This window comes from Rhinolophus sinicus, chromosome 17 (assembly GCF_057876585.1).
Source record: "Rhinolophus sinicus isolate RSI-liver-muscle chromosome 17, RSI-T2T, whole genome shotgun sequence".
Taxonomy (NCBI): domain Eukaryota; kingdom Metazoa; phylum Chordata; class Mammalia; order Chiroptera; family Rhinolophidae; genus Rhinolophus; species Rhinolophus sinicus.
The window spans coordinates 1679444-1707096 of NC_142517.1; the positions used below are offsets into that span (position 1 = coordinate 1679444).

The 27653-nt window shown below is 61.4% G+C and overlaps 1 protein-coding gene across 1 annotated transcript; it reads right to left on the reverse strand.

Annotated features, from left to right (window-relative positions):
• Window positions 1-154: 154 nt before the first annotated feature.
• PFKL (phosphofructokinase, liver type) lies at window positions 155-27299 on the reverse strand. Its single transcript, XM_019745745.3, has 22 exons — window positions 27143-27299; window positions 21660-21733; window positions 17275-17352; window positions 15630-15819; window positions 14780-14945; window positions 14261-14305; window positions 13433-13541; window positions 11300-11395; window positions 10364-10456; window positions 8695-8820; window positions 7737-7801; window positions 7196-7259; window positions 5785-5931; window positions 5395-5465; window positions 4834-4921; window positions 4347-4499; window positions 2677-2841; window positions 2231-2292; window positions 1963-2074; window positions 1220-1319; window positions 1033-1138; window positions 155-718 (listed from the first exon to the last, which is right to left on the reverse strand). The coding sequence occupies exons 1-22, from the start codon at window positions 27225-27227 to the stop codon at window positions 571-573; spliced, it is 2343 nt and encodes a 780-aa protein (XP_019601304.1). The 5' UTR covers window positions 27228-27299; the 3' UTR covers window positions 155-570.
• Window positions 27300-27653: the final 354 nt, after the last annotated feature.

The following is a 27653-nucleotide window of genomic DNA, read 5'->3' on the forward strand; positions in this document are numbered from 1 at the left end:
GCCTCTGGCCTCCTCCCCCTCCTCGATACCCACCCCCTCAAAGGGTCTTTACGGACCAGAGAACAGCTCTAGAGTCAACCCCCCTTCCGACCACCAGCCAGCCTACCGTCCCTAGAAGATTCCATGGGCCCTGCTTTCCACAGACTGATAGCACTCCACTGTCAGGGTGATTTTATTTCTAAAAAAGGTGACAAGCTCTGGTCAGCCACAGTGGCCAGTGCATACAGGAGCAGTCACAGCAAGGCCCATGGGGACACCCCCCCCTTGGCACAGAGACCTAGGTGCTGGACCCCAAGGACTGGTGAGGGTGAGGAGCCGGCAGGGGGACAGGCTCAGGCCATGCGGGCGGCTGAGGAGGAGGGGCAGTGGTGTCAAGACTCAGGTGCCCCACATCCCCCAAGGCTGGAAGGTGGGTGCCCGGGGTGTTCCGTCCCGGAGGAGAGCCCAGTGGGGAACAGGAAGTTGGGCAGTTCCGTCCTGTGAGCCGCTTGGAGCAGGGCCGAGAGGGCCGCAGCCTGCCTACTGCCGCCTGCCCGCAGGCTCCCAGCGGCGCAGCCCAGCGGCGCAGCCTCAGAAGCCCTTGTCGATGCTCAGCGTGCGGCGGGTGACGTGCTCCAGCTCCCCAGACACGTAGTCGGCCATGCTGATGCGGTAGTGGGCCAGCATTTTCAGCATCAGCCGGAGGTTCAGCCACCACTGCTCCCGGGGCATTCGATGCCTGGGGCGGGCGGGGTCAGGGGTCAGGGCGCCTCCTGGGGCCAGAGCCCCCACCAGGAGCACACCCCTCCTCTGAACCCTCGACCTGCCTGGCTCCTGCATGTGAGGGGCCCATGGCAGTGGCGTCTGGGGTCCCCGTCCCTCTGGGGCCTGCAGCCAGGAGGGCTCAGCACACTCGTGGGGACTCAGACCTGACGGTGCTGCTGGCCCGCCTCACCCCTGCGCTGTGCTGGCCTGCCTCACCCCTGCCCCGTCCCACACACCCACCTGGGAGCTGTGGGCCCAATGCTCCACCTGCCCTTCCCAGGGACTCACTCAAAGTCCGTATCCTTCTTGAGCTCAGTGACAGGGCTGAAGGCCACCACCTTCTTCCTCAGGCCGATCACACAGGCCGAGTCGGGGGAGTTGGCAAACACCCGCCCTGTGGACACAGGCACGTGCTGCAGCGCCATGCCCAGGCTGCAGCCAAGGGCAAGGTCAGGCTGGCCCACTGCCCCCCTACCATTGCGGTAGACAGCCCGGAGCTTCTCGGACATCCAGAGAATGGCCTTCACCCCGAGCTTGGTCCCGTAGTTCCGGTCGAAGGGGGTTGGAGCCCCACCCTGGAAATAGTGGGTGAGGCTAAGGTCCAGCCCCCAGGAGTCCCTAAACTTGGCCCCACTGTGACCTCAGGTGAGCCCTCCCGCCAGCTTCTGATACCCCATCCCCTCTGCCTGGAGCACTCCTGGCCCCTCTTTCCACCTCAAATCTGGCATAAAAGCAGAGGCTGGGCAGTAGGCTGACTAGTCACTGGATGGGGTGGCCTCCAAGGGCCCCTGCATCCAGCAGGCAGGCCCCACCACCAGTGAGCAAGGACCCTCTGGGAGTGGGGAGCTTTTGGGGTGCACACAACCCTCATGTCAGGTTGGGAAACCCCACAGATCCAGCTTCTTGCAGGGCCACCAGGAGGCTGAGAAGGGGAGGAGACGTGGAGGAGGTGGCCACAGGGGTGCGGCCCCACCCCTCCCAGCAGGGAGGCTTCAGTGGACAGGAGCCTGGTCTCCCCCCTGTGCGATGCAGTGCTGCTCCCTCCGGCCAGGGCGTGTGAGCATGAAGCAGCAATGACCCAGAGCCAGGTGCCCCAGAAGGACACGCACAGGAAGCCCTCATCCTGCCATGTCCTCCTGGGGCCCCTGGCTTGGGAACAGATGGAGGCAGGGCCCACAGGGGACGACCTTCCAGAATCCACAATGCCACACGCCGCACCTGCTGCAGGTGGCCCAGGACGTTGGTCCTACAGTCGAAAACTCCCTTCCCCTCAGAGGAGTAGAGGTTGTACAGAAACTCTGTGGTGTAGTGTTCATGGCACTTCTCATTTCTGGAAAGAGGAGCAGGAGGCCTGGCTTAAGTGGGAGCCTCTTGGGAACGCTGACCCCACCACCGCTCTCCAAAGCCCCCTGCACCTTGTTTGGTGCCCACCACGGCTTGGGCAGACCCTCGTCCCACCAGAGCCCAGGCCCGCCCACGGCCTCACCGAAGCACCAGGCCTCTCTGGATCTCCGTCTTCATCTTCTCCGTCATGTGCTCCACGTTGGCCTGCAGGGGCAAAGGACACGGTGAGCCAGCACTGCCCCCACCGCCGCTGGAAGGCAGGCTGCCTGGGAAGGAGTATTCCAGCCTAACCAACACCAGGGCCCACAGGTGATGGGGGGCCATGCAGGAGGGCGCTGGGAGGTGGGGCTGGACTGTGAAGCCACGGAAGCCACAACATAAACACGAGGCAAGACAATGCAGATGGGTCAGGGCACAGTGGTCACGGGCCAGGTCCCCTCACAGGCAGTGAGCCCCCAGCCTGCTGGGCCGAGGCTCCTTGGCCGGGCCCAGCCGCTGTGCCGGGCTGGCTCTCATGTGTTGTAGGAAGGAACGCACTCAGCTGCGCTGGGTGGTCTGCAGTAGCAGAAGGCTGAGGGCTCGGCTCACCTTTAAGTCCTGGATGTTGAAAGGGTCCTCAAAGATGTAGGCGGCGTCAGCCCCCACGGCAATGCCGGTCACGGTAGCCAGGTAGCCGCAATAGCCCCCCATGGTCTCCACAATGAACACACGGCGCTTGGTCCCCGAGGCCGACTGCTTGATGCGGTCACAGCTCTGGGGGGTCAGGAGTGGTCAGGGCCCTCCCCAGTGGGCCACAGGGAGCCGCTATGCTGCAAGGACCTGGTCTCTCTCCAAAGGTGACAGAGGTTGGGAGGAGGCCCGGGCAGTCTCACACCCCTCGTGCCCAGGGCTCTACAGCCCTCACCACAGGCTCTCCACAGACCACGCAGAATCAGGGTCCTCAACTGGGGAGATTCTGCCCCCGGGGGGACAGCGGGGGTGTCACTGGCATATCGTGGGGCAGAGGCCAGGGACACTGCTAGAGGGTCTCCCTGACGTGGGGCCCTCACGTCTCATCTGTGAACGGGGAAAGTCAATGCTGCCACTGTATGTCATTGTAAACAAGGGATCGGCAACATAACAAGTAACATGATGCTCTTGACAATGTGACCTGTATTAATAATCTTAACTCTGAATGAGTTTGAAAAGAATTGTAACATGAAATAGAAAATTGAGAAAAAGGAAATAACATAAGTAGGTTCCTGGGTTCTGAACCATGAAGTTAAATCCCAGATAACAGACAAATAACAAAGAGTAGGAAATAGCTGTAATGTCTGCCCAAGGGTCAACAGCCTACATATGTAAAGAGCACTTGCAAATAAAAAAGAAAACTTGTCAAGAGAAAAATGGGCAAATAATAAAAAAAGATAATTTAAAAGGAAAAAACCACCTCCCCTGTCACAGAGGCAAAGAACACAGGCCCACATTTGGGGCTGATGAGGGGCAGGCACCAAAGGCTCAGAGCAGCCACGAGCGACCCACAGCTGGTGGGGATGGCCAGGGATTCGAAGAAAGCCCTGAGGATCAGGGGATCTCTGGGTTGGGAGATTGAGGGGGTCTCCTTCAGTCCCCTGTTTGTTGTAGTCGTATTGTCTCCTTTCTCTACTGACACACAGAACCTGATGGGGCCCCACACAGAGGTCTGAGCCCCCAAGGGAAGCTGAGCTTTTGTGGGGTCAGAGAAGGGTGGGAAAGGGCTCGAGGGTGGAGAGTGCAGTGAGGAGGCCCCCAAGAGGCTCTGCTGGGGACACCCTGCTTGGGCTCCTGCGGGAATGGTCCTGCTCCTGGGACGCCCACGGAGGAGAACAGCTGTAATGACTGCCGGGTCCCCCCGAGCAATCACTCCCCAGGCCCATCTGGCAGCCTCGGTTCCCACCAGATCCACGGGTGACCACTTCCCTAGACGGAACCATGGTTCGCCGTCCACACCTCTACATTAGGACAATGAGTGGGCTCAGCCCTGACCGGAGTTATCCTCACGCTCTGTGACCCGAGCCACACCTCTGCCTGGCACCCATAAAGCTTCAAGGCACAGCCGGGTTCTGCCCACCCCGCAGACAGGCAGCCAGGTGGGCCCTACACCCTGTTGCACCCGAGGCAGCCCCCGGGCACCTACCACTGTGCTCTTTCCTCCCGTGTCCCGCCTCCTGGGGGCACACCGCAGCCACCCCACCCGCTGTGGCCAGCCCGAGTGGGCGGCAGGGGTCCTGGCGTCCTACCTCCATGGCGGCATTGACAGCGGTGTCGGAGCCCAGGCTGAAGTCGGTGCCTGGCACGTTGTTGCTGATGGTGGCTGGGACGACGCACATGACGATGCACAGCTCCTCGTAACAGCCCCTCGCCTCCACCAGCTGCAGCACCCCCTCGTAGGCCTGCGGGGACCAGGGGCTCAGGACCCAGTGGGGCTGGGGTGGTGGGGAAGGGGGGCTCCACCCCAGCTCTGCAGCCCCCATGGGCCAGGGAAAGTGGGATCCAAAGAGGACAGGAAGGAGGCCACCCCCTGCTCCCCTTCCCCGCCACCAGCACCTGGGCTTCCAGCTTTAATCTGAACAGTGAAGTTCAGAAAAAGGTGAAAACCCTCCAAAGCCAAATGCTCCTATCAGTCCACTGGCCTGTGGTAACCTCCCTGCACATGTGGTTCTGGAAGGGCAGAGGGAGCCGCTCTCGGGTCCCTTCCCCAAACTTTGTCCCCGGCGGTGGCCTCACCTCAAAGCCGCCGATGACCAGCAGGGCGTGGATGTTGTACGTGCGGATGTTCTCCACGATTTTCTCCATGTAGCTCCTGGGCAGCGTCCTACAGTGGGGAACAATCAGACCAGCATGTGGCCGGTGCAGACCACCAAGCCACTGTTCACACAGCCACGCTGCTCTGACCTGTCCCTGACCCGCCTCTAACCCGGGGACAACACAAGCCCCATGGGGGTGTTGTTGCAGGTTAGAGGCAGAAGCAGAAGCTCAGCACCCAGCCATGCGGCGGGGGGGCTGGCACCCACTCAGCATCCTCGCTGGCACTGGCCAGGTGATGGGGAGCCCCTCGCCTCTGCAGCCTGTGAGATCTCTGCAGGTGTGAGGCCGCTGAGCAGCCTTCCCCTACACACGTGGCCTCAGGGGAACCCTCAGTCAGGAAGTCCCAGGCAGGACGCCCTGTAGCCCGCTGTGGCAGGCTGCCAGCCAGAAGGGGTAACCTAGCCCGGGCCGGGCTGGTCCCCGTGCAGCCCCTGCTGAGCCCACACTCTGCATCTCCCACCCCAGCCGCCCACTGCTCACCTCTTGGTCCCCAGCATGGAGCCGCCACGCCCCAGCCAGCCGGCCACATCGTGCCAGCCCACTTCTTGCACCTGCAAGAGGGAGGCACAGCTGCAGAGGTGCAGGCCAGAGGTACTGGGCGATTCTCCCTCAGGTGCCGGACCTGTGCTCAGGGACAGCATGTACGCACGGGGACAGAGGCCATGCCAGTGCCGACCATCATGCCGCAGGTCTCAGGGCCCTGGGCAGGGCACAGCTAACCCCTCTCCCTCGTCCTCTGACCCGTTTTCTTCAGGGACCTGAACGGCCACTCCTTGCATTTCCACACGGAGTCCTCATTTGTTTGTGAGAAAGTCGGGGGTGGGTCATAAACCAGCCAATGCCCCACACGCCTGGCCACCGTGTACCTACCTGACCCTTGGCCAGGCCTTCGAAGCCGTCATGCACCACATACACGGTGTGGCCCTGGCAAATGCCGGAACGCACCGCCGAGCGCACTGCTGCATTCATGCCGGCTGCCGGGGCCCCCACGTTCAGGATGGCCAGAGAGAAGCTGGTCTTCAGAGAAGGAGACGAGAAAGGGTGTGAGCAGGGGGCTGCGGAGGGCCACTGACCTGACACAATCAGGATAGACAGTTTCCTGCCAGCCTGACGCCCTCGGGAGTGACAAATCTGTCTTCAGGACGCCACAAGCTTCTGGCAAAAAGTGAACGGGCTGCAGGGCAGGCCTGGCTCGTGAGACTGCAGGGCAGGCCACGGACTTCAGCAGGACTGGGTCCCCACGGGCCCAGCGCCCTCGTGGGGGCAGCAGTGAGGATTCAGGCCACAGTCCTAGCCTGCCTGGAAGCTCAGCAATCACCCCGCACTCAGGAGTCAGCAGCCAGCACCCCAAGTCCTCAGCGAGCGGCACTGATGCAGAGAGAGGGAGATCATGCTAAGCATGGGGCAGCAGGTGACACTACGAGGGCTTATCTACCCTGACGACATGTGATCTCCTCCACCTGGAACCAACGTGCAAAACTACTGACTGCCACTCTACACCCCTCTTGCATGTGTCCTTGCACCCCGGCCGGCACACCTCATTCCAGAGGCTCCGTGGCCACATGTGGCCAGGGGCTCCCCCAGTGGCGTGGCTGCAGTGGGTCCCGGAAAGAGCAGCCCTGCTGCCCAGAGGCTGTCACGCTCCTGCCAGTTCTGGGAGGGGACGTGCGGCCCACACTACAGCCAGTTCAGGGGCGGGGAGTGGGGTTGCCTGTCCCTCACTAGCTCCTGGGATAACAGGGGGGCTGGGGATGGGACACAAAAGGTGACACTGGTAGGGTGGTGAGCACCCCAGGCTGGAGACACACTGCAGGGTTCGCCTCAAAATGGTGGCAACATGAGTGACCACAGCCTCAGGCACTGACCAACCCCGAAGCCGCTGCCTTCTGTTGGCCACCCCATGGCCATGGCCCGGGCCCCACTGCCCAGCACTGTCTTGGGATCCTCTCCACGTCTGCCGGGGCTTCAGAAACGAGTCCTGTGCTCATCCTTATTTTGAAGATAGCCCGTTTCCCCAGTTTTTAGCCATCAGATCCCTTCTCTCCTGACTTAAATCTGTGGGCCTGACTTAATTTCCTGCCGCTGTCTCATAAGCATCCAGCCAGCATGACCTCCAGGCCCAGACATTGGCTGTTGGAGTCCCACAATGGTCAAGCAGAGGCCGAGCCCACGGCTCGGACCCCACACAGGAGGCAGGGTCTGGCCCAGCCGGACCCTGGTGGGCGGCAGGCAGAGTCTGCGGGCAGAGTCAGCAGCAGCAGTAACGACTGCACCAGCTCACCTTCTCCTTGGAGAGCTTGTGGTGCGCAAGCAGCTTGTAAATGTTCCAGTTGTTCTCAAAGCTCCTGGAAGGGAAGCAGTTGTGCATCGTGCCCCAAGCCCACGGCCACGCCCATGCCCACAGCCACACCCACAGACACGCCCACAATCACACCCACGGCTACGCCCACACCCATACCACTCAGCACAGCGCAGGCCTGCCCGCTGCTCCCAGGAGGGGGCTGACAAGGTGCGGCCCACCTCCCCAGTGTCATCACCACACACCCTGGCTGGGTGCCATAACGGTGGGAGACCCCATTGAAAACACGATCCCCACATCCTCTCAGCAAAGCCAGTGCCCGCACCCCGCCTGTCCTGGCTGGCAGCTCCTGTCCGGGCCTCGGCCCGCCCACTTCCTGCCTCAAGGACCGCTGGGCCCCCTCCTCCTGCACACTGCTTGGCCGCACACACGCAGAGGGAAGGGTTTCGGCAGGTGCAGTGTGCCATCCCTGCAGGTGTGCATGTTCCACGTGCCGTGAACCCCCAGCCCGCGAGGCCCTCACCTGCCGCGGAGCTGGATGGCCTCTTCAAACCTCTTCTCATCCATGGCCTTCTGCACCTCCTTTGTCTTAAAGGAAACAAAAAGCACAGCCTGGGGGAGGGGGCCTGGAGCCTGCACGGCTGCCCCGAGTCGCTGGGTCTGTCCCACACCTGCCAGGCAGCAGTCACTGCCAAGGACAGCAATCAGGAGGGCTGCTGAGGCCCAGAAGACCCCATCTGACCTGGCCACCAGGTCCTCCCCAGCCTCTGGGGGCCCAACGAGGGCCTGCCTGGTCCCCAGACCCACAGTCGACACCCCGCCTGCCCAGACAGGGCTGGTGGAAGTCGTGGCAGGAGGTTCTTCCAAGAGAAGTGTCAGCGTCTCCACCCACCCCCCACCCCTGGCTGCAGGGCCCCCCAACCTGTGGAGCCGGGGCCAGCGTCCCCACACTCAGCCTCTCGGCCTCTCGGCCCTCACCTCCCACTCCTCCTTCTGGCGGCTCCTGGTCCGGCCACACCCAATGTCCCCACACTGCCTGCCAGTTCACCCAGTGGCTCTAGCCAACCACTCCTCCTGCTCCCACTTTCCCACCAAATGCCCCCCTACCCAGTTGGCAAGGTGAGTCCACGGCCACCAGCTCCGGGAAGCTACATACCCTCAGCTTAACTCCCACCTCTCTTGGGGCTTGTTCCACCTGGAGCACATGCTCACACCCCCTCCCACCTGGAGGGCAATAGGCTTCAGATACCCTGAGGCCAGCTGGGGGTGGGGAGGGGCGGGTAATGCACTCAGACAGCCAGGACAGGAGGTGGCGATGTGTGTGTCGCCTGCTCCATGCGACACAGAGACGAGGTTGGCAGAGGGACCTTTGCAGGCAGCCTGCTGGGGCCCCGAGAGGCCTGGAAGGACAGGTGGTACTGGGGGGAAGGGGAGAGCCACAGAGGCCCCCGGGCACCTCCCTCGGGAGGCCATGTACTCACCACCTGCACGCACTCCATGAGGGGCAGCCGCACGGACTGGTTCCCGGAGAGGCTGACTACACAGGCTGGCGTGTCGGGCGTGGCCTCCAGCAGAGCCATCACCGCCTCCATGCCCATCTTGCTGCTCTAAGTGGAGAGCGGGGGGTTCAGGCAGGTGCAGCCCACCGCTCAACGTGCACACACATGCACGCACATACACACTTGCTTGGCCCCCCTCTGCTCTGGGGGCTGCACTGAGCCGGCCCCCACACCATGCGCTCGATGTCACTTTGCAGATGCACAGACCCTCAACTTCCAGAGCTCCCACACACACTGGCCGAAGTTTCTAGAACAAGTGGCACCAGAAACAGTGACTTACGATGACCACCATTCACAACAGTCACCCGGGCACCACTTCCCGGGTCTTGCACAACCCTGCCAGGACCGTGTGGTCCCGCACCTCAAGACAGCAGTGACATGCCTCGTCCATGGTCACTCAGCCCGATGGGGAAGGGCAGGGTTGGAGCCAGGTTTCTGGGGTTCTTTCCACTATGACAAGGCTTCTTGATTGGGGCTCGTTTATGTCACAACTTTCCTGGTGTGTGTGCAAATGATGGATGTGGGCTGCTAGGCTGGACCAGCTAAAACATTTAGGAACTGCCCTCTTTGGGGACAAATTACAAATGCAGGTCCTGGCCCTGCCAAGGGAGCAGACAGGTCTGCGGTCACCGTGCTCTGCTCAGTGACACGGTGAACGGGTCCCCTGCTCCAGCTGTGCCCGCAGATGGCACTCCCTGTGTCCTTGGGGCCTTCTGCCCGTGTTGGGAGCAAGGCAGGTCTGTGTCAGGAACAGCCTAGGAAGAAACTCCCTGTCCCCTTGGGAGCACCATGCTGACAGCTCACTGGGAAGGACGGGTTCCCTGAGCTCAGGCTTCTCTCCTGTGATGAGACACACTGTGGGGAGGTGTCCTATGGGAACTGGATTCAGGGACCAGCACAAAATGCTGTCTCTTTGGCCATGGGTAACACTGTCCTTTGTCTCACCCAAGCATTTCATGTCTTCCACCAGCATCCATGACACCAGCAGGCCAGCCTGCTCTCCTGCAAGCTGGGGAGACCCCAGCCCATCCCTGCTGCCCAGGCTTGATGGGGGGCCAGTGCTTGGCCCTGATGTCCCAGGCCCCTCAGAAGGCTCCCCGAGTGCACCCAAGGCCTCACATAGGATGTAAAGGTACCTGGCCAGGTGAGCAAGGCCCCTCTGGGAAGGCAGCGTCCCCGCTGCTGTGTGGGGCTGAGGAGACCACACACTGAGGCCTCCTGGGAAGGCTCCGGGCGGTACAGCAGCTGTGACTCACCGAGGGCCTCACTCCAGCAGTGGTCTGGGTGGTCCCCAGCCCCCACCCAGGGTGACCAGCCCTCACGTGGAGGTACTTTACCACCCATGGGGCCTCCCTGGTCCCTGACCCTGCCTCCATGTGGCTGCAACATGATTCCCACTTTGTAGAGGATGAGGGGGACCCAACAGTCATCACAATGACGATGGCACTGAGGCCAGAATCCAGCGGGGCCCCTCCCCAGCATATGGCTCCCCCAGGGTAAGAGCTATGGAGCCCAGGCTATGGGCCAGACTCAGACGCACGCACACTCACCCGCACACACATGCCCAGGACCAGAGCAATGCCCCACCTACCAGGATGCGGTCGAATGCTGAGGGGGTCCCTCCCCTCTGCACGTGGCCCAGCACAGTCACACGCGTGTCAAAGCCCAGCCTTTGGACCACCAGCTGCTCAATGGGAGACAGTAAGCGCCTCCCTGGGTTTGCTGCCCACCCCACTGTCCCGCCTCCCACAGGCCCCCAACCCTGGTCCTCCCCCATCCCATGTCCCGCTTCCGGAATTCTGGGGTGTCAGCACCCCAGGTCCCCAAAGAGCCAGCCCAAGGTTCATGCTCAGAGCATGTGAGTATGTGGATGTGTTTCTGTGTATATGTGGGTGTTTCCGTGTGACTGTGCACGTGTATCTGTGTGAGTGTGCAGATGTGTGTCTCCATGGGAGTGTGTGCACATGTGACTCCGGGTGTGTCTCCATGGGAGTGTGTGCACGTGTACGCCGTGTGTGTCTCCATGGGAATGTGTGGACGTGTGACTCCGTGTATGTCTCCATGGGAATGTGTGGACGTGTGACTCCGTGTGTGTCTCTATGGGAGTGTGTGGACGTGTGACTCCATGTGTGTCTCCATGGGAGTGTGTGGATGTGTGACTTCGTGTGTGTCTCCATGGGAGTGTGTGGACGTGTCTCCGTGTAAGGACAGACGTGTGTCTCCACGAGTGTGCACGGGTAGAGATGCCAGGAGGGCCTCGCCCTGCAGGGAACATGTTGTGAATGAAGACTGGAAACCAGAGGATGGGGGGCTCCGAACAGTTTTGGGGGCACACCTCGCCTCTGGGGCCAGGTCGTCTTGGGGACCCCTGGGTACATGCAGCCCACATCTGGTTATCACTGGGCATGAGGAAGCCCTCCAGGGCCTCCTGTCTGCAGGGAGGGGGGCCCAGCAAGAGCACTGAGGACTGGAGATAAAGGGGAGCCGCCCACGTGGCCAGGTCTGCTGGGGGCCCTTCCGCACTCACGTCCTTCACGTAGCGAGAGGAGATGGGCTTCCCTTTGCGGTCGATGGCGCCCTCGGCGATGATGATGATGTTTAGCCGGGACCCTCGGCTCCGCGTCTGGGTCACAGACACCCGGGCTCAGAGGCCAGCCTCAGACACCAGCCCCGACATGGCCGCCACCCTCCAGCCCTTGCTGGGGTCCACACCATGGGGCCCACAACCCATATGACTGGGGACATATGGGAAGGGCAGGCTGGGGGGTCTTTGCTGCAGGCCTGGGAAGTGGGGGGCATCAAAGGGACAAGGGGCCCTCAGGGCAGGGACCAGGCAAAGGGTTCAGGTGGCATTTGGGGTGTGACACTCCCATCCAGGCAGGAAGACACATGGTACCACAGCCTCCCCAGGACTAGGGGCTGGGAGCTGGGATGGAGGGGCAGAGGGACCCCCCCCAATAGGTCCTGTGGTGGCAGAGCCAGTCCTGCCAGCCACTAATCTGGGACACTGAGATCGCCTGAGCCTCTACTTTCTCGTCCTTAGAATGGGTGACCTCACAGAGCTGGCCAACAGCCACCTGTGCCTGTGGAGCAATTCCCCCTCCCTGGGGCTGTGGGAGGCTGAAAGGTGGCACCTAAGGGACCCACACGCCATGTATCAGTGGGGTGGGAAGGAATGCTCTCTGGGGCTTTTGAAGTGCTTTTCATGCCTTCACTTCTTTAAGGACCTGACACGCACATGGTGGGATTCACTCTGACCCACAAGCCACGTGACTAACCCACAGCATCTGCCTGAAGAGCCTCACAGGGTAAAATAGTCTCTGCACAATGTGGGCAGAACTGGGAGTGGAGGGCTGCCTGGAGGAGGTGGCACTGGTGCAGGTGAGGTGACGCCCAGAGATGGGGTTGCAGGGGGAGCAGAGGAGCCTGAGCCTCCCTTGCTGCAGCCCAGGAGGTAGGCAGGGCAGAGGGCAGCACCTGCACCTTACAGGTTGGTAAACTGAGGCTGAGGGAAGACCCAGAAGGGCCTGAGGCCTCACAGGGAGCAGAAAGAACCAGGGCGTGCCCACCCCAAGTCCAGGCCACTTCCAGGAAAGCCCAATCCTGAGTTCTCGGCGAATAAGCCAAGGCCAAGTTCAACCAAGAACCCCCAATACCGAGGCCCCTGCCTCGAATCCAGACGACAGGCCTCAAGACCCCTGATCTGAGGACGCCTCTCCTGGCTCAGCACCTCCCTCCCCCCAGCCCTGATCAGAGCCCTCCTGTCCACCACTGAACCCAGGCCTGGCAGAGGGGCCAACCGGCCCTAGTGCGGGGACCTTGGGGGTTCCCAGGGTAGCGTCTTCCTGCCCTGGCCAGAACCACCTCCCCAACTCCACCTTGAGGAGCCCGGAGAGAGCCATGTTCTGGGCACCCCAGATCCAGGCCCCCCTGTCATCTCTCCAGACAAGGCCTCAGTGCCCCAGCTGCCTCCCTGTCTGCTCCTGCCTCCACGGCCCACTCTGGGCCTCTCTGCTGGGGACACTGCTTCATGTCCCATCTCCCCATGCTCACGAGGCCACCTCCCCCAGCTCAGGGTCCGAGCTCACAGCCCCTAGGAAGCCAGCCTGACAATGTCCCTGCTCCTGCCCCTTCCCCCGTGTCAGTACTGACCACAGGGAGGTAGCCAGGGCAATGGCCCCGAGGGGTGAAAGGACTCCATTCAGGAGAGAACATGGGCATCTGGCCAGCCTCACCCGCTGGGCTCTACTCGGCCCTGCCCTTGGCTTTATTGAGGAAGGTTCTAGAAGCTGGTCCTGACCCTCAGCACCTCCCGGTGCCCTAGGCAGGGCTGGAAAGCCATCATTGGGGGGGGGGGGGGGAGTGTCCAGCAGTGGATGGGAGTGATGCCACCACCACAGTCACATGGGATAGGAATGCCATCACTGTTCCCCTCTGCCCTTGCTCCAGGCATGTCCACTGCGCCAGCACTGCACCCCTCCCCCATCCTCAATGGGTGCTGCTCCCAGGGGGACACCGGCAGATGCTTGTTGAGCCACAGTGAAGACAAATGGGTCAGAGCTGGCCACAAGCCCTGGGGACACTCCCGTGGGGACACCTGCCTCTGCACTGGTAGAGTGGCCTGCAGCGGGACCCTTGGCAGAAGACCCTGCCCACTCACCTCGCCCAGCCTCTCACACATGAAGTTTTCCCAGCCATCCTCAGGGGGCGACTCGGGGATGAACAGCCAGTCGGCCCCCGAGGCCAGGGCGGACACCAGGGCCAGGTACCTGGAGGGGCCATCTGCTCAGGGCCGGACCCAGGTCACTCTGAGCCCCGCCTCCTGTCCTTCTCCCTGTATCCCAGCCCCAGAGATGATGGATTCCTGCACCCCAGCCTTCATAGCCACAGCGTTAAATGTGCAGTGTTAAATGAGCCGTGCCAGGTGCCCAGAAGGCACCACGCCTGTCTGCTGCTCCCAGAAGCCCCGACTAGCCAGGGCAGCCCCCTGACCCCCCTTACCCGCTGCTCCCCAGAAGCCCCGACTAGCCAGGGCAGTCCCCTGACCCCCCTTACCCGCTGCTCCCCAGAAGCCCCGACTAGCCAGGGCAGCCCCCTGACCCCCCTTACCCGCTGCTCCCCAGAAGCCCCGACTAGCCAGGGCAGCCCCCTGACCCCCCTTACCCGCTGCTCCCCAGAAGCCCCGACTAGCCAGGGCAGCCCCCTGACCCCCCTTACCCGCTGCTCCCCAGAAGCCCCGACTAGCCAGGGCAGCCCCCTGACCCCCCTTACCCGCTGCTCCCCAGAAGCCCCGACTAGCCAGGGCAGCCCCCTGACCCCCCTTACCCACTGCTCCCCAGAAGCCCCGACTAGCCAGGGCAGCCCCCTGACCCCCCTTACCCGCTGCTCCCCAGAAGCCCCGACTAGCCAGGGCAGCCCCCTGACCCCCCTTACCCACTGCTCCCCAGAGGCCCCGACTAGCCAGGGCAGCCCTCTGACCCCCCCTTACCCGCAGTGCCGCCCCATCACCTCCAGCACGAAGGTCCTCTGGTGGCTGTGGACACGGAAAGGGCAGAAGGCGTTAGTGCCAGGCCTCTGTGAGCTGAGCTGTGCAGCTCGGCCTCATGGGCCAGCAGAAACAGTCTCCTACAATCCACAGGGACCAGGACACGCTGTTCACGCCCCATGTGTGCCCAAGTGACGCTGCGGACACAGGAGTAGCAGGACACACAGCCCTTCTCATTCCCAGGGCAGTCACGTGTCTGAGCAAAATGTGGCCTCAGGCTCCCAACCAGCCTTTGGGCTGGTTTTGGGCTCGTTTTCACTGACCTCCGCTCCTAAGGCTGACGGCCATTCACCTTGTGCAGGCCTGGCCACCACCAGCCATAAGCCCGAGGACCCCCAATGGGATGCACCATGGCCCAAGGCCCCTGCCGAGTGGTGGCCTCGCCCTTCACCAGGAGAACGGGATCCCCAGCTCGCTGGCCTAGAGGCCTGGCCGGGCCAGGGGGTCACAGGAGTCACGCACCTCTGGGCCGTGGTGGTGATGGCATCGATGACCTCCATGATGCGATGCAGGGCGGAGTCCGTGCCGATGGTCATGTCGGTGCCGCAGAAGTCGTTGTCAATGGAGCCCACCAGCCCGGCAATGTTCAGGTGCGAGTAGGTCTGAGCTGTGCTCTCCGAGATCTTACCTGGGAAGGAGCAGCCGGGCTGAGGCCCCACCAGCCACGCACCATCCCCCACCCCAGCCACCCCCAGGGAGGAGCCACCCCCTCCCAGGTCCTGCACAGGGAATCCCGAGGGCAGGGCAGGAGGCAGCTGAACCCAATGCCATCATGTAATGCAGCACCCTGACCCGGGGACCTCCAGTGCAGCTTTGGAGAGTTACCACGCCCCTCATTTCCGGGTGCCACACGAGTGGCACAGAACTGAACTCCAGGAGGTCACTTTTCAACTGGTGACCCTGGGACCGCGTCTTGTGTGTTACGTAACTTTAACTATTACGCTTCTCCCAACTGACAAAGTCTGTAAACCACATCTGGGAATCAATTACAGTTGGGACTCACCACACAGCCTGGGATGAGGCAGCCTGGGACGGCGGCCCGACATGCGTGGGTGTGCCTGACACTGCGTCCCAGAGGCTGGAGGTCAGACACTGATCGCACTGCCAACCAAACCCAGCCAACTGCTTCTGCAGCCACTGAGAGCCATCCTGACCCCAGCTGGGCAGCCAGCAGCCAGGCAGTGTCTCGCCGCCTCCTGTCGCCCTGCCTATTCCCACTGCCCGGCCGCAGAAAGACAGGTGCTGGGGCCTTCTCGCCGCCCCGCCCCCACCCCGAGCCGTCCGTCCGTGACCTGCTCCAGCGCTGACCCACCTTCCTTCACCAGTTCCTCCAGCAGGCTGCCCCACTCGCTGCGGAAGATGTTGGCCCCGGTGAGGCTGCCGTCCCCACCGATGACGCACAGGTTGCTGATGCCGCGCTGGACCAGGTTGTAGGCCGCTGCCAGGCGCCCCTCCCGTGTGGTGAAGGCCTTGCAGCGGGCACTGCCAATGATGGTGCCACCCTGTGCAACGGAGATAGGAGCCTTGGCTAACAAGGCAGCAGAGGGCCCTGCGGGACACTGGGGCGACCCGGTGCTGGGCAGCAGGGCCTGGTGGACCCGCAGAACTGAAAGGGCAAAGTCCAAGTCGTCCTCCAGAGCCTGTCCCACCTCCCTGGGTCTTTGTCCTCAAATACATGATGAGAAGGACAGTATCCACTGATGGGAAGCCCAACGAGGTAATGGAATGAGCAGGCACCACACACACACGCATGCTCACATGCTCACATACATGCTCACACATGCACATACACGTTCAAACACACATGCACAACACACACAAGCTCACACACGCACAAACTCACACACGTACACAATCTCACACACGTGCACTCATACACACACACACACACACACTTGAGGGCAGGCACACGTGCCCACGGGCTAGGCACCAACACCAGAAGCTCCCTAAGCCCCAAGGGCACCTGCCTGCAGCAGCTCAGGCCAACATTCACACAGCCCCTCCCCGTTCAGCTCTAGTTGGGCCCCCCGAGGACACTGCCAACTGCACCCCACCCCCCACCATGCTGCTCCTGGGACCCACCAGGCGGGGCCCCAGGCTGAAATGGGCCAGCCCAGGGGCACCACGCTCTAGACAGAGCCCAAACTCTCCCTCATCTGCCCCCACCAGTGCCCCTCGGGCTTCCCAATGGCTGTCCCGATCCCTCTACATGTCCACATCCACTGGATTGACCAGGGCCAGGGCAGCAAACCCACTCTGTCCCCCAGGAACAAGGAGAACTCACTCCATGAGCGATGGCTGCTCTGGGCAGGAGCAGCGGGCAGGCCCCTCAGGGTGGGCCATACCTGGGTGAGCCCTGCACCAGCTCACTGGGCACTGGGGTCCAGGCCGGCCGGCCCACTGCTCCTGCAGGCCTATTTGTGGCTAATATTGATGACTGCCCACTAGAATGAGCCAAGTGTCAGCTGGCGGCCTGGGATAAACAGGTGACAAGTGCCCGCACCACCGTCCCAGCTCTGTGGGAGGGCAAGGGTCTCCCCAGACACATGGCTCAAAGTCCACCATTCCTAGGAATCCTGGCCCCTCAGTAAGTTAGAGGGAGGCCTTGGTCGCTGGGAGGCTCAGGATGGTGATGACGGGGAGGCCAGGCAGAGGGATGGAGAGGCCACGCAGGCCACGCCGTGCCTTTTCCAAAGTGTCCCTCCTCCCCTGCACCCTTAGCTGGAACTGAGGGAACTCCCACGTGGAGATGTCCGAGGGCCATTACGACACCATGACCCCACGGCAGCCAGATGACAGGGTCAGCCTGGAGGCGAGCCTCTGTGGAACGTGGTGTGCTTCTCTGTGTGTGTCTTGTGTGTGTGTCTACATCTGTGTGTGTGCCCGTATCTCTGTATATCTCCTGTGCGAGCACACACGTGTGCTCCCATGCATGGAGAGCCTGCCACAGGCCTTACCAGCTGGATGATGTTAGAGACACTGAGCCAGTTGGCTGGCTTGATGTTGTCACCTCCTTCCACGAGGCCCTCGTAGCCCTGAAACCAAGGAGCACAGGCATGAGTCGGTGCCCCCAGCAGCCAGACTCTACCTGAGAGCGGGGCACTGGGAACCTGGCCAACCCCATGTGACAGGCAGCAGGCGATGGATCTGCCCGCCGAGGCCCCTACCCCAGGACCGTGGCTGGGGAAGCCGGGGTCGGCCAGCGGTCATGGGCTGTTGGGGAGAGACGAGGATGCCCAGACGGGCCTCTGGAACCCCAGTGCAGGGCTGGCAAGGCTGCGTGTTACAGAGTGTGACTCACACGGCAGAGTGCTCATGCCACACGTGGCCCATAGGTGTTCGCGAGCCATGCCCAGGTCACCGAGCCCAGATCAGAAACAGAAGCCCAGCACACAGGAGCCCTCTGGCTTTCCCAGGCCCGAGCCTCCCAGAGGAACGCACTGTCCTGCCTCCTAAGGGCGCCAATTAGATGTAGACATGACAGCAGTGTCCACTGTCTGTGTCTGGTGTCTGCAAGGTCCCATGTCGCCATGCCCAGCCTGTCTGCGGCACCACAGGCCACTGTGTGTGCACCAGTCACGATCCGTCCACAGAGATGGACATTTGGGAGGCCTCCTGTTTAGGGCTATTAGAAATAAGGCTGCCAAGCACGCACACACCTCCTGCTAGAGGGCTTCTGACCAAGGGGTGCATGCACGACCAAGGGGTGCATGCACAGCCAGCGGTGGCACCGCCACACAGCACCCACTATGCTTGTGCTGACCTCCTTGGCCACCAGCCTCATGGCCGGGCTCCTGGACACCACGCCACAGCGCTGGCCTGGGCTAGTCCTCATCCCAGCGGCTGCACGTCAGTCCCTGTAGGTGGTTCCATATTGAATTTCCCCAATGACCACACACACCTGATAATTAAGTTCACAAACTCATCCTAGAGAAAGTGCTCCATACCTCAGTGCTGAATATCACTATGGTAACCTTCCAAGCACTCCCCTTGGGAAACTGTGCACTGACACCAGCGCCTAGTCCACCCTTCAAAGCCATTTTGGAACTCTTTTTCTGGAATGGCCATCAGAGCTGCCATTGTATTACCCTTGATGTCCTGAATGTCATCAAAATGTCTTCCTTTCAATATTTCCTTTCTCTTCGGGTAAAGAAAGAAGTCATAGGGGTCAGATCAGCTGAGTAGGGAGGGTGTTCCAATACAGTTGTTTGTTTACTGGCTAAAATCTTCCTCACAGACAGTGCCGTGTGAGCTGGTGCATTGTCGTGATGCAAGAGCCATGAGCTGTTGGCGAAAAGTTCAGGTCATTTTCATCTAACTTTTTCACGCTGCCTTTTCAGCACTTCCAAATAGTAAACTTGGTTAACTGTTTGTCCAGTTGGTACAAACTCATAACGAATAACCCCTCTGTTATCAAAAAAGGTCAGCAACATCGTTTTGACTCTTGATCTGGACTGACGGAACTTTTTTGGTCGTGGAGAACTGGCTGACTTCCATTGTGCACTTTGACGCTTTGTTTCCGGGTCGTATTGTACACCCATGTTTCATCACCAGTGATAACACAGCCCAAAACATCGTCTGCCTCTCCAAAAGGTTGTGGCAAACTTCCACTCTCCTTTGCTTTTGTCATCGGTGGGCGCCTTTGGGACCATTTTTGCACACACCTTTCTCATGCCAAGCTTTTCAGTTAAGATTTTGCTGTTTCTCCATCGATGTTTATTGGTCTGCTGTGCTTCTCACAGTCAGCCTACGATTTTGACGCACAATTTGATGAATTTTTGCAATGTTTTCGTCAGTTCTGCTCGTTACTGGCTGCCCTGACCTGTCTTCATCCGCGATGCGTTCTCTCCCCTCAGAAAAATGTTTCATCTATTTGTGCTCTGCAGTTTTCTTCCTGGCATTATCCCCATCAACTTGGACTAACATATCGCTGATTTCACTTCCACTCTTGTCAAGTTTAAAGAAATTTAATGTTTGTTCGTTGCTCTAATTCAAGCTCAGACGTTCTCACGACAGCAGACAGAAACACGCAACAACAATAATGAACACCACTGAGCAAGACACCGCCACATGGCGACAGGAACACAGCTGTGGGACACTGATATACAGACCGAGGTTATGAAACCTTCCCGAGCTGTGTGTACAGCGCTGCCGATGGAAGCGCACGGTGGCAAGTTCGCGAACCTAATTGTCAGACCACACACTGCTTCCCTATGACACAAGCCACTGGCCGTCTGGACCACTTCTGTAAGGAGTGCCTGGGCAGGTGTCCAGATCATTTCCTCTGTACCGTGGCCTCCGCTTTCTTACTAGTAGGAGTTCTTCACACCGTCTGCATAGACGGCAGGTGCGTTTTATACACGATGGAAAGATGCTGCCAAGCACTCGTGCTGAGGTGAGCAGGGCTGCCTCCTCCGGGCAGCCCTCCATGCTCCTGCCTGCGGCTGGAGCCCAGCTTGGCTCTGGGAATCTACTCACCCTCCGCCTCCTCCCTTTGGGCCACCCTCACCCATGCTGTTCTGTCACGCAGGCCTGTAAGGTCCTGGGCAGTGAGGCCCTGGAGGGGTGGGCAAATGCTCCTGCCCCTGAGGGTAGAGGGAGGACTACACATGGGGAGTACAGTGAGGGCCCAGGGAGGGATGGTTCTCCAACTCAGGGCATGGTAGGTTCCCTCCCCAGCCCCCAGCCCACCCAGGCCCGGCCAGGTTGGAGGGGCAGGGGCCCACTCTGCAGGAACCGGAGCAAGGAGAAGGTTCTCAGGGCCACAGGAGGACTGAGGCCCCAGTCTGGGGACCACCAAGCAAACCACCTTCAACAGCTGGGGCCATGTCCCTCCCTCCCTACCCCCACACCCCCCACCTTTGGTCAGGAATTTGGCCACGAGGATATAAGCCAGCTCTGCCACCACCACCCCTGCACAGAAAAACAGGAAAATGGCCTGCAAACCCACAGCAGGCACTGTCCTTAGCAAGCAGCTACCAGATCAGGTGGATCTCAGTCTGCAAAAACCCAGGACCAGGCACAGAGCCCGAGCGCGGGTGGTGCCAGCCTGGCCCCTGCCCACTGTGCACCCAGCAGGCCCAAGAGACCCCAACCCGGTCAGTCAGCTCAGCTTGAATCAAAGTCTCACAGACACAACCCTCCTTTCCTAGCCTTGGAACCTTCTAGAATGTCTGCACACCACCCATTTTGTGTCACCTCTGCCCTCCCCCCCCCCCGCCCCAGGCCAGGCCCCCAGGCAGCCCCAGAATTGGCTGCTGGCCGAGTGCACTGCTGGCAGCTCTCCTGTATCAACTCTGATAGCTCCAGTCTGGGCTCCTGGATGAATAAAAGCCACCCCCGTTCACTGAGCCCCTCTCAGGGTCGGCTGTGAAAAGTGCTTTAAATCACAACACTGCATTAGCTCTTGTGTCCTAACACCATCCCACCCCATCCCCAGAGAAGCAACGGGTATCCCCACTTAACAGAAAAAGCAGCTGAGGGTCAGAAGGGTGAAGGGACACACCTGCCACAGGTGGACTTCAGCCAGGACTTGGACCCACCCCGCCCGTCTGGAGGCCACCGTCCACGAACCTAGGCCTCTCCTGGGACAGTCTCACCCTGTGCTCCACAGGTTCTAGGCCATTATCAGGGCGTGGGCCCCACCTGCCCAGCAGTTGAGATTGAGGAGACCTGCTTCCCAAAGACAACCTGGGGCTGGTCTGAGGGTCAGAGCCCTGCAGGGGAGGGGCCTGCAAACTGCTGCCAGGGGTTGGCTGTGCCCTGCCCAACCTGGGGCCAGGGGAAGGGACAGGGACAGCCCACAGGGCCAGGAGGGAGGCACTGGGTTAGCTACTTTCTGAGTAAAAAGTGAAAACAATGTAACACAGCAACACCAGAAAACCAGAAATTCATTGTGTGTGTGTGTGTGTGTGTGTCAGCCCCAATTGTGACACAGGGATTTGGGGGGTGGGTGAGGCAAAGGGGCACGCATGGTTTGAGTGTCAGGGTGCAGGAGGGTTGGGGATCAGAGGGGGACCTGGCCGGAGGACGATGGGTGGGGGCTGAGGTCCCAGGCCTCAGAGGAGGAGGGTAGCAGCTTCACACCATCCTGTCTCCCCAGGGACACAGTGCACCCCACAGGACCCAGGCGGGGTCCTCAACCCACCCCAGAGAGGGCCCCAGTCATCACCTGGTCGATCACTGTCCCACCGCCACGTCATCGTCCCCTCCCTCTGGGCCTGAGTCCAGGTTGAACAACTGACTGCTGTGGGACAGGGCAGGTGTCCCCTCTGCAGCCACCAGCGCCCCACCCCCAGCCCAGAGCCCACCAGCGTGGTGCCTGGACCCTGCCCAGCCTTACCTCATAGATGAGGAAGACCTTGGCTCCCACATAGATGCCCATGCGTGTCACAGCCCTGACGGCAGCATTCATACCTGCAAGGGAGTCAGGGTGACACTGTCAGTGCAGATGCACAGATGTCGGGGTCCAGGACCCCACCCTCTTCAGGGGGTGCCAAGCCAAGAGCAGAGCTCCAGCCCCAAATCACAGGGTGAAGACGAGTCATTTCAGCTTCTGAGCATTTGGAAATAAACTGCCCCAGAGATCAACCAGGAAAACTCCCACCAGAGTGTGGAGACCCGCTGGGCAAACATTACATGGGTTCCCTCCTCATTCCCTGCCGTGCTCCCCCCACAGCCCTGCTGTGCTCCCAAGCCACACCCTGGGGGCAGCTCAGGGAGCGTCCTGAGCACCGTGCCCCTAGCCCTGAGATCATACACCCTGAGGGTGGGCTCCATGAGTCAACCAGAGGGCAGTGTTCCCAGGGCCTGGGGGTTGGGGGGTCCACAGTCTCAGGCAGTGTAGCTGAGCACTCCAGCCACCCACAGCACACGCACAGGGGAGCCGCGAGGCTGGGGCCGCCACCCCTCTTCCCTGTTCCCCTAGTCTGGTCCCCTGTGCCTAGCAACTACCCTGCAGCACAGGCTTCCTGGAAAGATTGACATGTGGGAAAGGCTGCGAGCCCAGGAGATCTTCAGCCTCCTTCCTTCACAGCTGGTTCCAAGCCCACAGAGGGCAAGGTGTCTGCCCGAGCTCCCTCCACGAGATGCAACCAGAACGAAGCCCTCATAGCAGCCCCAAGAGAGGCACGGAGCACCAGAGGCGGACCTGCGTGCTGGTCCCCCTGCCACACTCTGAGAGTGTGATGGGGCCTCGCCTCTAGGTGACCAGATGGCCAGGGCTGCAGCTGCCATGGGCCTAGAGAATGCCCAGTCAGGTACGCTGGTCGGTGGCCCCGCACGGGCATGCCGGGCAGGCCCAGCCCCCACACTAATGCAAACCATCTTTCTCAAGAGTCCACACCACAAAAGACATCTGTGCCTTGGTACAAAAGGGGCAGGCAGGACTCCCCATGTCCTTAGAGAGGAAGAATGACCGCCTCAGTCACCCATTTAGGGTCTCATCCTATGATGCGAGGTCCAGGGCCAAGTCACATCCTGTGCTTGGCTCCCCCGAGGACCCCTCCTCCATCCCCCGCTTTCCTCCCAGCAGCTGAGCCTGAAGCATGCGAGTGTGCACATATCCTGTGACCTGTCCCTAAGCTTTCGAAAGCCTTTTCCCTGGAGGCCGGTGCCAATGGCAGTGTGGCCACACACCCCAGGAATCCCTGCCTTCCTGGTCCCTGAGCTTGTCGAGGTGGGCAGTACCCATCTGCCTGGGCGTCCTGCAGGAGCACCGTGGCTTCCGGGGTCCCTTGCCGCTTGTGTGGTCCACATGGTGACCCCAGCGTGGGGATTCTCGACCTTTACCCTGGTTACACGTCTCCGGCCTGGAAGGCAGGGCCCAGGGGCAAAGAGCAGGTCTCATGGGACAACGGAGAACTGCCCCGCACCTCAGGAAGAGCCAGTGGGCAGGCTCAGGGCACCAGCCGCCACGACAGCACATGGGCATTTGCAATATGCCCATTCTACGCCTGGGTGAGACGCCTGGGTCCCAGAGGCACAGCATGAAGGCACCCCGACTCCTCCTTGGGCACAGCGAGCCCCCCATCCCCACCCACAGCCGAGGCTCCAGCTGGCCACTGTCCAGGGGCTCCCGGCACAGGGGCACCCAGATGGCAGGGCAGGCAGAGCAGAGGCCCGCGGGACCTGAGATGGCCACACCTGCGGCTCCCACGCTGGACTTTAGCCAGAGAACCCCATTTCTAAAGAAATCATGAATGTCTCACATCCCCCAAATGCATGGAACTGGGGCTGCGGAGGTGGAAGTTGGCAGCAGGAGCCCAGGGGGCACCAACCCTCCCCAGACAGCTGGGCCGCCCCAGGACCGGGGTCTGAAGCTCACAAACCTGCTGCTTGAGGCCCCCTGCCCTCCCTGGCCTCGTGGGGTGGAGGGATGGAACAGCACATGTCCCTGCCCTCCCCCGATTCACACCCCATCAGGCCCTGTCCTGGCAGAGGTGTCGGGCGTCTCACTGGCCTTGGCCAGCCAGGGCAGTTCACCCTCCCACAGCCCGCCTCACTAGTGAGGCCACTCTGGGCCCACTGCAGTCTCAAGGTGCAAACCCCAGCTGGGGCAGGCAGGAGGGAGGCCAGCAGCCAGGGACAGGGTGAGGAGGGGGAGAGGGGAGAGGGCAGTGGCCACACATCCAGCCGGATGTCTCTCCGTCTCTCTGGTCACCCCATCTTGGCCAGCTGCTGCAGGGCTCAAGGGACCCCAGGGGTAGGGTACCATTTTCAGCTTCAAAGGACACATGACCACATTCAGTGAAAACTTGAATTTTAGCCCAGGAACCGGATGCCCTGGAGACGGCCATTGGAGGGTGTGGGTTCCTCTGTACACCTCACTGTAAGCTGCCTTCTTAAAAAGGCCTTTTTATAGCCCTTTAATCTGCTTTTCTTCCTCAAAATAAACACTAGGCTGGATCAGAAGAGTAGGCAGGAGAGCAGCTGCGTCTACCAGCTGAGGGAGCTCGTGACCCCTCACCCTTCCAACCGCAGGGAGATACAACCCATGACCTGTTGGAGGAAATCCACGGTGCCACCAAACTCATGTCTGAGGTTAACGCATTTGTGACTTTTCGTCACAATCAGCTCCCGGGAAAACAAATGTGCAAGAGAGTGGGGACCATGAGATGACACCAGGCTCAGCAGGACATTTCATTACCAGATGACATGTAGACATGAAACCTGGCTGGGACACAATGAGATGGGGTGGGGAGCGCGGGAGCTAAACCCTCACCTGCAAATACAGGATATCCACATCCTACCGATGAACCGGGAAAAAGCAGGACCTGTGTGTTACTTAGGCGCTGGGAGGTGTCGCCCTCCGGAGAGACTGAGGGTGCAATGGTGGGCGGGCCAGTCTCTCGTTACTTTGCACAAAGTACTGTGACCCCTGAACAACTGCCCTCCCTCACCTCACTGACACTTCCTGTGGCCACCAGGAAAGGACAGACCCCGAGCTGGCAAAGAATGCCACTTCCAGGCTGGCTGGAAGGAAACTGCCAGGTGGCCTTTTGACTCCTCCACTGTTTACATAAGGAGAAACCAAGGCCCTAGAGAAGTGCTTGGGTTGTCACAGAGGTGGTCAATGCCAGCCCTACCAGGACGTGGGTCTGGCCCTCCACTCCATCCGCTGGCTGGTTGGCATACATCCCAACAAATGCAGACCGCAGTGGCTGGGAGGGAAGTGCCCACTCACCCTGGCTGCCATCAGCCGTGGGCACACACGGGGGGCACACACGGGAGGGCCCATGTGGTGCCATCAGGTCTCTACGAGATCAGCCTTTATTTAGAAGGATGTGGGGGGGCGGGCGGCGGGGGGCCTGAAGGCAACCTGAGCACCCGCGTCTGGAGCTGGATCGCAGGAGCAGTGATGGTTAGAGAAGAGCTGGCTGGGGGCACGCCCACTGACTGATTCCAGAACTCACAACACAGAAAGGCTCCATTCTCCCACCATACCAGCTGGCCCTGCGTCTTCCTCCTCACATCTACCCAGCCCTAAACCGGGAAAGTCTGTACAGCCCCAACCAGAAACCATGGCGAACAGTTGTCTGCAGGTTGGCAGGAGTGAACAGGGGGGGAGCCAAGGTTGCCAGGGATCTGGGAAGTAGGGACCCTTGCAGCAAATGGCATGAAGTGAAGTGGTCCACAGTCAGCCAGCAGCTGCACTGACGACTGACGGCCACACTCCAGCCACATCAAGGGAGTGCTGCCTGTCTTGTGTGAGGCACCGAGGCCACAGCTGACAGGCTTTGCCCTGGGCTGGCCCACCTGCGCAGGCTGGCAGCACCCTCCCGGGCCCCTCAGCCACCCCCACCAATCCCCATCCTCTGTTCAACCTGTGCCAAGAAAGGACAGGTGCATGCCACCCCCAGGGCTTTTCCCCCTGACCTGAATGCGTGCCATTTGTCCTTCGGTTCTCCTAGTGCTGCTGTCTCCACTGTACAGACCAGATCCTGCGGTGAAGACCGGCCGCGCAGCAGCCATGGCAGTGGGGGCCTCACCGGCCTCTCTGCACGTCTGGCAAGGTGGTCCAGCCCTCCCAGGGTGACCTTTCCCGGGGTCTAATCTCACAGGACAGTACTTCCCTCAGGCCACCCTCCAAACCCACTCACCCCAGGCCTGACTCACTGGCCATGCTCTCGGGAGGGGAGGCAGCAAGTGCACTGGCCATGAGGGGCTGCGGATATGCAGCAGGGCACACTGCTTGCCAGCCAGGCCAGGCCCTGCAGGCTCAGCCCCAATCTGCCCTGGTAGGGAAGGGCCCCTCAGGGGAAGGCCCATCACAGGCGAGGACACTGAGTCTGACTCTTTCTGCCTGCCCAGACTTGTGAAAGCTCTTTCCGTTTCTGAGGGGAGATGCGGAGGTGTGTGTTGGTACTTTCTGATCTGGAGGCAGGCAGACGAAGCCCAGCTGTGCAGGCTCCATCCCTTCCAGTCCTGTTTCCTGGTCTACTGAGGTCTGTCCTGGGGTTCTGGAGCCCTCTGGCCATCCCAGGTGAGAGGCACGGGAGAGCCGAGTTCAGGACAAGACCAGGCTGCCAGAAGGGAGGCTGCTGGGACAGACATCCTCCCTCCCCCACCCCTCAGGGAGGGCACTTGCCCAGCTCTGCCAGGCCTCGGCTACAGGGTCCTGGGCAGGCCACCAGGAAGCCCCCCACCTCGGGCTTCCCCTGTACAACGGGGCTGAGAACAGGTCTGAGCCAAAGGAAACACCTCCCCAGGGCACCCTCTTCCCCACCAGGCCTCAAAGGAGACAGAGGGCTGTTCTGGGTCGGTCTGCCACCCCACTCCTGCCAGCCAGGATGGAGGGGGTAGGATGGGAGGGGTGCGGGCATCAGTGCCACGCTGGAGGCCATGATTGGGGGAAGCACAGGGTTCCCAGGTGCCTTTTAGAACCAGGAAGAGCCTGGCTCTCAGGTTCCGGAGGGACCTGCGTAGCTCAGCACGGCCTCCATGAAACAAGACTCCTGACACGTGCCATGCAAGGAGCGGCGCGGGGAGGGCCCGGGTCAGCAGGAGGGGCCACAGCGGCCAGTCCAGCGCCTGCCCCGCGCTACGTCCTCCAGCCACTGCCGGGGCGCAGACACACCCCCTGCAGGCGTGCGAGGGCGGGGCGCGGAGGCCGTGGCGTGCAGCACGTACGCGAGCGACCGGTGCGTCGGGGAGGGTCCCGGGTGGACAGGGTGGGTCTGGGACAGGCGGCGCCGTGTGCCAGGGGGAGCCGATGGCTGCGCGCTCCCAGGGCCCGGCCGAGGGTGGCGGGCGCGCGCAGAGGGTCCCGGGGACAGGTGGACGCCCCCCCGCCCCCCCCACCGGCAGACCCCGCACACTGCCCACCTTGCGCGTCGCCGCCGCTGGTCAACACGCCGATGGCCTTGCCGGCCCCGGACATCCGCAGCTTCTCCAGGTCCACGGTGGCCATTGCGGCGCGGAGTCGAGCCTCTCGCTCTCTGCCAGCGCCGCGGCGCGCGCTGTTGTCGATCCCGCCCTCGCCCCGCCCCGCCCCGCGCCGGCCCCGCCCCCCTTTGAGGTCACCGCTGCCCACGCGGGTAGGGCGGCTGCAGGTGGGATGCTGTGGTAGAGGGGTCCAGCGCCCCCGCTCCGAAAGTGCCCAAAGCTGTCCCCAAGGTCCCTGGGTCCCCGGGCTCATGTGGGTCGCCTGAACCCTCCATAACAGGCTGCCCAGCAAGCAGCGCACTACTGGGAATCTGCGACCTTGGCTGACCATGGGCAGCCGTTTTAAGTTTCTAAACCTGTTGGACCTAACAGAAACGTCCGTTCGCTGAGAGTGCATTTCATCGTCGTCCAGGTGTTCTTAAATCCACCCGAGGAGCTTTCCAAGGCCTTG